Here is a 9,907-nt window from a genome sequence, read left to right as displayed (position 1 = left end):
TAGAATAGCAACAGAAAAGTTGGCACCTACTATATATATCCGACGATCAAATTAAAGTGTATATGAAATTGTAAAGATTGTTGGATTCGAAAAATGCTATCACCGTACTCGGAGCAAGACCATAATAGATGTCCCCAAAAACAAATCTTTAATTAGGGGAAGTAAATAGCAGTGTTTGGAAGAAAGAAGATAGGTTAGTGAATGGAATAGTTGCAACTGTTAGTTAAATGAAGGAGTTTGAAACGTTGGGATATTTGTATGCATTTAGTCGAATGGTTGTGACTGTTAGGAGTAGGAAGCTTGGTTGGGGATGTTTGATAGGCGAATTTTTTTTTTTTTTTTGGTACGGTAATTAGGTTTTAAGTTAAGAAGGGTACTAAAGTTGTTTAACTTTTTAATTTAAGTTAGGGGTATTTACGTAATTTAACTTTCAAGTTTGAGAGTTCATGCTTTTAATATAATATAATATAGATATAGATAGATAATTTAAAGATAAAATATGGAATATCTCATAACTTAAATCGGATGGTTTAAACCAATATCCATATTTGTGGATATTGTTTCTTGGAGTGACTTTTGACGAGATGTAATGTTTATAGCTATTTAAAGAACTCAATCGAACTTCATATGTCCCCCCTCCTTATAATTGTTTTTGGTTTATGACTACATGCAAGGAAAAGCACATGAAAATTAATTTAATAATTTGATATCTAATCTAAAGCCACAATAGAGTTGGGTGGAGTTAATGGTTCATCGTATGCCCTTCGGTTTGGGTCGGTTATTGGCTCATTTATGCCATAACCAAACCAATTTAGTCGGTTTTTAAATGACCATTTATGCCAAACCAAGTAAAATAATAACCACCCATTTATGCCACTCATTAGTTTGGTTTATTCGGTTTTTAATTTAAATGACTCATCCATTCCATATTTCTCTAATTCTTCAAATTTTACAATGCCATATATAACACGTGACCTCCAACTAGATTATGGTTGTGGGTGGGTAAGGTGTGTGAATCGGATTTTTTTATTAATTTGGTATTTAAAATTGGGCTGATTTAATTAAATGACGTAGACCTCTAATGGGAGCCACGTGTCATATAAGTATTAAAAATCGGCGTTAATAAAAAAGGCATAAAATATTTTTAATTATTTATGAAAAGTAAATTAGTCATAAATAATTATAAATTTTAGTGGCATATAAGTTATCGGTTATAGTTCGATTATTTATTGAGTTATTTCCTATAACCATATGGTATAAATACTATCGGTTTTTAAATTTATTAATGAAACCATAAATGAGTCATTTTTTTATTCGATTTGAATGACATATTTGAACCTTTTCCGTAATTAATTTAATTATCTAATCTAAAGCATACAATAGAGTTGGGTGGAGTTATATATGTACACCAAATCATGTAGGAAGGTGAGATCCCACAATAAAATTGCAGGAAGCTAAAACATGCAGTGGCCAGTGTAAATCACAACCTCATCATTGTCTTTCAACATTTTTCTGAATGACAGTGATATTCCAGTCAGCTTTACGCCATTCTCTTTCAATGTAAGTGGGTAAAATTACAGGGATGTAAATCGAAACAAATAAATAGGGGCTTCAGGAAAATAATTAAGTTATATAGTTAAATAAAAGTAACATATCTTGGCAGAATTGCAATGGTAGTTTTGCTAATATTCTCTTTAAGTTTTGGATTAAATTTATTGAAAAAAGAAAGAGAACGGAACATTAATTCAATTCTTAAGCATGGCCGGTTAAATCGCTGCCTATTATTTCCAGAGGCAGAGCTAGAGTATAAAGTTTATGGGTTTTGGATTATAGAAAACGCAGTTTATTGGGTTCTTGATAAAAAATTTATACATATTAAGATGGTTTGAAAATACAAATACATGATTTGAGCCAAAGATGCGGGAGCCTCATACCCGTGAAGTTAAGTGAAGTTGTAGCTCCTATATGACATGTACATAACATTCGAATTCATTTAATTATTAAAATTTAAAACTTGATGTGACTTTTCACATCAAACAATTTGTTTGTCGATTCATCTTAATATATTCTCCACCCCACAACTATAACAAAGTCAAATTACCATTTTAAACTCTTTATCTAATCAAAAGTTGTCGATAAAATGAATTGGATGAGTAAGATCTTTCTTTTTATAGCAAAGTCTACCTAAGGTGGATTGTGAGGTTTAGGCAAGATCCAACCCGTATATTTATCAAAGATAAGCAAAATACGGATGAAGACATAGACCATAGCCTCCAAACAATATTGAAGAATGCAAAGAAACCATTCTTAGGGGATATAATAGACAAGGGCATTTTGACTTATGAGAATATAATTCCCATATACTGGAGGGTCGATGAACATTTATACAAAAGGATGCAATACAAGTAATGTAAACTACATGGCTCTAAACATGACTATCTAGAGATAACATATTTAATAACAAAATGGTTCTTTCTTGTTTTGAATTTGAATTTTGTAATACCCTCTCTGTCTAGCCTGATGAGGGATTTCACCTTGTCAGGAAGGGAATTAACATTATAAAAAACAGTGAGCGTGTTGTAACTTTCTCCATAGTTGACAAGATAGTAAGCAACTCCCCATAAACATGAGCGAAAGCACAGTTGAGCTTATGAAATCTTGAATCTAATCAATGATCTGCTGTAATAGCCAAGTTGTCCGCATTTTGCTGTTAATCATCTTCACTCCAATTAATTGATACTAACATCATTGTTAGCTTTCAACTCACATGAATTAGGTTGTTTATGATTGGACCAAAATCGTTAAGTGTGACAAATCAAAGCTTAAAATGTGCAATATTGAATGATAAGTGAACCGCAGTGCGCAATCAAGAAAAATACAATAATAATAATAAAATAAAAAGAAAAACAAAAGGAAAAATTGGCGGGAAATTGTAGAAAAAACTTCGAATTTGAGGCCAAAAAGTTAATTTTGGAACTGCCGAAAGAGAGAGAGAGAGAAATGGCGGAATTTGAAGACGAAGAATTCCTATCTCAGCTCGCCGCAGCTGAAGCCGAAGCTCTTTCCACCGCCGCCAAACGCCGCCGTATCTCCGCCGCCGCCGCCACTCCGTCAAAGCTCCACGTCAGCACCAATAACACGATCAGTGTGGAAGAAGGAGCTTATATTGCGGTTCTCAAAGGCAACAAAAGCGTTTTATTCCAACAAAAAGGATCTCCGATTAACAACAGCTACAAATCACACGATGTTGCTGGTGATTCGTGTTTTAAGTGCGGGAAATCAGGGCACTGGTCTCGTGATTGCGATGCTAATCCACTAAATCCTGATTCTGCCAACTTTCCTGAGAAGAAATGTGCGTGTGGATCGGGTAATTGCCTCCTACTTACTGCTAATACTGAGAAGAATCGTGGCCGTAAGTTCTACAAATGCCCTATCAGACAGGTAACACCACTTCAACGTAATGTACAACACTTTCATGCTTCTACATTTCTATCGGAACTTAAACATACTGCCAATCATTTTTCCGGTTCTAACCTATAAGTTTTCTGTAATGCCATTTTCAGTGCTAAAATTTGAGTATCTGGACTTCCAATATTGTGTGTAAATTTCTAAGGGGAAATTACGCTCCATGTCTACTGAGAGAAAATATTTACGCCACCTAGCCCATATTTTTAGTTTGTTACCTAGTATAAACACCTTTTATACACTATTATAGTATACTTTATACAAGTTTGTTACATTATCTATAATGCTTTTCCAAGTATAATGTTGTATAATACTCCCTCCATCCCAATTTATATGAGGGTGTTTGACTGGGCACGAAGTTTAAGAATGAAAAGAAGACTTCTGAAATTTGTGGTCTAAAATAAACTATAGGTACTTGTGTGGCTGTAAATCATCTCATTAAGAGTAAAATGAAAAGTTTAAAGTTAAATTGTTACTAAGAAAGAAGCCATACATACTTGTGTGGTTGTAAATCATCTCATTAAGAGTAAAATGAGAAGTTTAAAGTTAAATTGTTACTAAGAAAGAAGCCCTACATACTTGTGTGGTTGTAAATCATCTCATTAAGAGTAAAATGGGAAGTTTAAAGTTAAATTGTTACTAAGTTACTAAGAAAGAAGCCGTACATACTTGTGTGGTTGTAAATCATCTCATTAAGAATAAAATGGAAGTTTAAAGTTAAATTATTACTAAGAAAGAAGCCATACATATTTGTGTGGCTGTAAATCATCTCATTTAGAGTAAAATGGGAAGTTTAAAGTTAAATTGTTACTAAGAAAGAAGCCATATATACTTGTGTGGCTTTAAATCATTTCACAAGGGGTAAAAGCGGAAGTTTTAAGTGAAATTATTTCCAAAAATAGAAATGTATTATTCTTTTTGAGATAAACTAAAAATAAAAGTGTATCACATAAATTGAGATAGAGGGAGTAATAATTATAGAAATGTGTTATTCTTTTTGGGACATACTAAAAAAGAAAGAGTGTCACATAAATTGGGACAGCGGGAGTATTGTATAAACTGAAATTATGGCTGACGTAATATTTTAAGTTGGGTTTTATATTTTTGAAAATTCCCAATTTCTAATTCTAATTCGGATTTGATTATTTTCTCAGGAGAATGGTGGTTGTGGATTCTTTGAGTGGTGTGACCAACCTTCAGTTACTGATACTCTGACCACCCGAGGCCCGAGGTACTCTGTTAGTTCCTCCTTCCCGGAGCTTTCATGTCCATGTGGTTCTGGCACATGCCTAGTTTTGACTGCCAAAACAGGAAAAAATATTGGTCAGCAGTTCTACCGATGTCCATCTAATCAGGTTTGACATCACCTATTGCTGCTCATTTTTCTGTTTTACTAGTTGGTTGCACATCTTAATGAGATTAAATGTCTAAGTACCTGAAATGCTTCACAAATGCCTGGTTGTGTGCCTGTGTAACATAGGCTTATTTGATTGCACAAAAATCAGATGAGAGGAAAAAAAAGGCAGCCTGGTGCACTAAGTTCCCGCTATGTGCGGGGTCGGGGAAGGGCCGGACTACAAGGGCCTATTGATATGTTACCCTTTTCCTGCTTTTTAAGCCATATAGTGATCTCATTCTCTATAAAGTCTTCATAATGACACAAAATCAGAATTTAGAAAGTAGTCGTAGGAACAGATTGCAGTCTGGAATCAGTGTGGGTGAATAAACTGATCAAGTCTTTGAGGGATGATTGGTTTGAAGAAAAAGGAAGGAGTCTAGTGCAAAATGAAGAAAGTTCAAGTGGTTCAGTTAACAAGTTTTAGGCAGGTATGGTGAACAATTTGTACTCAGGTGGTAATCGGACAAATATTGTAAACAAATTTGTATTCAGGTGGTAATAAATAGAGTAAAGTCAAGAAACATAAATCTTCAATAGCAGATTAGGGTGCGAGGATTCACAACTAGGTATCATAGGTGAAAACTTGACTTTGATTTTTCCATTTAAATATCAGGCTTTTGTCTGCGGCACTGTTCGAACCCATGACGTGCACCTAAACCGCATATCATGTGTTGCGCTCTTACAGCTCTAGATCTCGTGTTGGTTTTAAATAAAATTAGACCTGAACTCATGATTGCACAGTAGTGTTTTGCCTTTGCCTTTGAATGAAGGTTATATCAAAAGACTGAGGGTCGATTATAGAAGTTCTAACTATCAGGACTGAATATTGTTCTTGCCCCGTTTCTTAGTAGAAAGTTTGATCTCATTTATAGTGCAGTTGAGAACTCAATATGACTGGTTGAAGTTCTAATTTGTTAGACAAAATGGGACTTACAAGGAGATTAATAACTCATTTCCTTAACCAATGTGAGTCACTTTTAACATCCCCATGCATCAAAAAACTGTTCAACTTGAGTGTGGATAACATAAGAAGAGGCCCAACATTAGGAAATACAACAATAGGGATGAGTATGGCTCTAAACTATGTTAAGAATATATACCTTGAGCTTAACTTAATCTAAAAGGCTAGTTGATGATGTGAAGGATTGCCCAAAGCTAGCTAAGGAGATAACAATCCATTCTCTCAACTAATGTGGGACACTAACACTAACAAACATTATATACAATCATGGATCATGACCAATTTCAGTAGTGATATTAATAACTGAAAAGTGAGGTATCCAAAGATGCCCGTGCATTGTGCTAGGAGCACAGGCCCATAAAACAAATTAAGTGTCGCATTTCAACTTCCATTCTTTACCAACAAGTATATTTGCTGCAGATTCATACATAAGATGTCTGTGGCAAAAGTTCCTGTTTCTAATTTTGATTTTGTTTGTTTATTTTTTCTCTTTGTTTTCTTTTCTTTTGTGTGGTATCAAAGGAAGGAGATAACTCGCCCAAATACATTATTTTCACTATATTTATGGCGGTTCATGGTTTGTTACTGTTCTTAGGAAAGTTGTGGGTTCTTCAAATGGTGTAACGAAAACACAGCCAATGCTAGCTTCTCAAATTCGTGTAACAGCTCTCAAACTAATCCAAAAATGGATGGCTCAATCAACAAAATCCACAGTTCAGTTACTTCTTCCTGTTTCAAATGTGGCAATGCTGGGCACTGGGCAAAAGATTGTCCCCAGTCGTCTTCTGAACGCTCTGCTGCTGATGGAGGGATGAAGTATTCCAATTCAAGCACTTGTTTTAAGTGTGGTAAGCCTGGTCACTGGGCCAAGGACTGTTCATCCAACTGATTCCAGAGCAGTGATGGGTGTTAAGTGGATTCCCTTGTAGATTGTAAAAATTGCAAATAAACGTAGACTTGATAAGTCAAGTTCCTTTAGCTTCGAGTAGACGGTGAAACATCTGAAGGCACTGGTATAATTTTGATGTAAATACTGCCACCTCAACCCCCCAAGAAAAGATGTTTGTTTTCTTTGAACACCTAATCAGCCTCAAGTTGCAGTTAATGAGTATATGTGATCTTGGATTTTGCTGATGTTTGGAATGCTGACGTGCATGTTAGATATGACACTATGGAACAGCTTTCTTCCATTGTTTTGCTGTTTAAAACTAATCGTTTAATAATCCCATTTCCCCTAAATCTTTCAATTTTTCAAGTTTGGGACAGGTATACATTACATGTTGCAATTAAATCTTTGTTTTTTAATGAGTGGTAACAAAGGAATGAAAGCTTCCTGAGGATTAAGACTTGATGACAAAAGGACTCACCTAATTTGTAAAGGTTCCTAAGGATTAAATACAGTCCGTTGCTCCATCAGGTTATACTAATGATTCTACCTAGTTATTCCCAGCCTCCAGTATATGCTTCTGATGGCAATGGTGGTTGTGCACGTGGAACCTATTGATGCAGCTGTGTATTCAAGTGGTATAATAGGAAGTAAGCCATTAGCATATCTTTGGAGTAATGGGATTAAAATCGTCCATTCTTTTCTTGTCAATTTGCAACACAAAAATGCCCTTCTCTGTCTTGCTTGCTTCTTGAAAGCTGTCATAGAGAGCCTAGCTTTGTTGCTGAAGGCTTGCTATTTTGCTATTTCCTGGAATATTAGCTGTCAATTGCCTATCACTGTAATATTTGGAAGTGGAGGAAACATGATTTGGGTTTATAATGAAAACCAGTTGCAGTGGTATAACAGAATCCAGCTTTTCTTGAATAAAGCATACTGGAATCCAGATTTTAGCTAAAGCGTTGGAAAAAGTTAGAGCTACTACTTGATAGGATATGTATCTCTTGTTCTGATTGAAATATTTTCTGCAAATTTATAAGTATCAAAGATGAACTGTTGATTATCAATAGAAATCCTATAATGCGCAAGTATGAAGGGAACTTTCGATACCAGGCCAAAATGCCTCAAGAAACTCAGAAGTATCATTCTATAAGTGATGATTTTCTTAAGATTGCCGAATTGACTGAACGCAATTAAAAAGAAAGAATGATGGAATAGACAAGAAAATAAAAAAGGTTAGACAAAATGACTGGAAAATAGGAAGAGCGAAAGAAAAAAAGATCATTGCAGGTAATATTTTGAAATCAGGATTTCCAACGGTATTTCCTAGTTCAATTCTTTTTCCTCATATGCTAGTTTGTTCGTTTAATTCGTCTTTGTTAATTGGTCAACTACACCATCAAGAACTAAATACAACAACCAATTCAAGGAGAAAGAACATCAAAATACAATTTAGCAGAACCCCAATCAAGCATCTAAAATCCACGATATATATTCTCTTGTCAACAGATCCATATAGGACATTTGCTGGGGTACTTCCCACAACATTTGATACTGACAACTTTGTAAGTTAACCTGCTGCAAAGAGTTCTCAAACTGATAGTTTCCTACTTGGCTGCAGTCCCATTGCTGCACCCTTTGTTCTTCTGACGATAAATTGTCCTGAGTAGTACTAAGGAACTGCTTTTCATTTAGTAATTCTTCAAACAATGTTGAGTCATTTCCATCCTCCATTAGCAATTTCATATCATTTCCATCCTCCATTAGCAAGTTCATATAGGAGAAATTCGATGTCACGGGCTCTGATGTTCTCTGCATGTTCTGATCACAGTTTTGGTTGAATCTTGATGGGCCAATAATCTTGGATGGATGAACTATTGCTCTTGGCTTATGATATCTTCGCCATGCATTCATTTCATTCATTTTATCACTAAGTAAATAATTAGGACTCACTTGGTTCATATTTTGGAACTGCAAGTATAGGCCACCAAAATGATTATTGCTTGTTCCCAAAAGCTTGGCCATTTCTTCTGATCTGGAATTCACACTTTTCTCTCAGATATTGATACCTTTATTTCCTTTTGAGCATAAAAATCAGCAAAATCCATAGTGTTGTTGTTCTCTTTCATCTTTCTCTTTGCATCAGAGGTGCCCCAAGAAGTATTATTAACATTTGTGTTTGCAAACGTATGTGCTGTTTCTCCCAAGTCGTTTGCAAATTTGAATTGGCTACTCTCATAGTCGATGTTCCCATCAACCTATCAATAGAAAAAAAGGAATTATCAAGTTTCTTTTTCAAGTATATGTTACAGTTCTAGGTATGTTTTAGTCATCATGCATAAGATTAGTGTAGTAATATTTTACCTCCAACCGTGATTTCTTCAAAAGAAACTATATGCAATATATAACGAAAGATGAGTTAGTGTGATCCAGTATTTAGAAAGCTACAGAAGCAAGACGTGTGTTTTGTCTATCAGGCCAAGGCATGTGTACTTTTATATTTTTAATATTTTAGAAACAAAAAGAAGACTTTAAAATAAATTATTATTGAAATTTATCGATAATACATTTACATTATATAAAATTCAAAAGAAAGAAAAAATGTTGCCGAAGTATCTAGTTTACTATCTAAACATAGGGGTTGGGGTTAGCTCACTCGGTGAACTCCCTGCCTTCCGCGGTTAGGTGAAGGGTCAAATTTCCATAAGTAACGTAGCATCCCCATCCCCTTTCTCCCTCTCCCTCCCCCAATGTAATAAGAAGAAAAACTAAACTATCTAGACATAACCAAATTCTTAAAATAATAACATGAAGTACTATATATGTTATAGTCAAATACTTGAAAGAAAATACTTTAAAAGTAAATATAGTGTAACTTACAAGACCAAGCTGATTCCAATACGTCTCGTCATCTATTGTCAAAATTTGGCTATATTTGTTGAAATCTGATGTGTAAGGATTCCAGATTTTGCGCCTTTCCTCTTTATTATCATTAATTTTAGCATTTGCAGCCCCTCTACCTATACATAACTAATTTAAGGAGCTTAAAATGTACATAAGGAAATAATTTAAATTCAAATAAACAACCCATTTACCTTTGCATCGTCTAGTATTTAAGGACTTTGAGATACGGGAACACTTGGTTCCCCTTTGAGTCTTTGCTTCCTTCTTAGCAACACATTTCTCCTCGAACAGT

The 9,907-nt window shown here is 34.8% G+C and overlaps 1 protein-coding gene across 1 annotated transcript; it reads left to right on the top strand.

Moving 5' to 3' along the window:
* The first annotated feature begins 2,927 nt into the window (after positions 1-2,927).
* Positions 2,928-7,013, top strand: LOC132063657 (uncharacterized). The gene is made up of 3 exons (XM_059456315.1): positions 2,928-3,441; positions 4,620-4,820; positions 6,421-7,013. Exons 1-3 carry the CDS (start codon positions 3,001-3,003, stop codon positions 6,712-6,714), a joined length of 936 nt encoding a protein of 311 aa, XP_059312298.1. The 5' UTR covers positions 2,928-3,000; the 3' UTR covers positions 6,715-7,013.
* Positions 7,014-9,907: the final 2,894 nt, after the last annotated feature.

Source organism: Lycium ferocissimum, chromosome 7 (assembly GCF_029784015.1).
Source record: "Lycium ferocissimum isolate CSIRO_LF1 chromosome 7, AGI_CSIRO_Lferr_CH_V1, whole genome shotgun sequence".
Taxonomy (NCBI): Eukaryota; Viridiplantae; Streptophyta; class Magnoliopsida; order Solanales; family Solanaceae; genus Lycium; species Lycium ferocissimum.
This window is presented reverse-complemented; position numbering and strand designations above follow the sequence as displayed.

What these genes read in the sequence shown, in the direction of transcription:
- LOC132063657 (XM_059456315.1), top strand. Translation starts at nt 3,001, where the DNA reads ATGGCGGAATTTGAAGACGAAGAATTCCTATCTCAGCTCGCCGCAGCT. An exon ending in ACAAATGCCCTATCAGACAG is followed by an intron (nt 3,442 to 4,619) that starts GTAACACCACTT and finishes TTATTTTCTCAG; the next exon opens with GAGAATGGTGGTTGTGGATT. An exon ending in ACCGATGTCCATCTAATCAG is followed by an intron (nt 4,821 to 6,420) that starts GTTTGACATCAC and finishes TACTGTTCTTAG; the next exon opens with GAAAGTTGTGGGTTCTTCAA.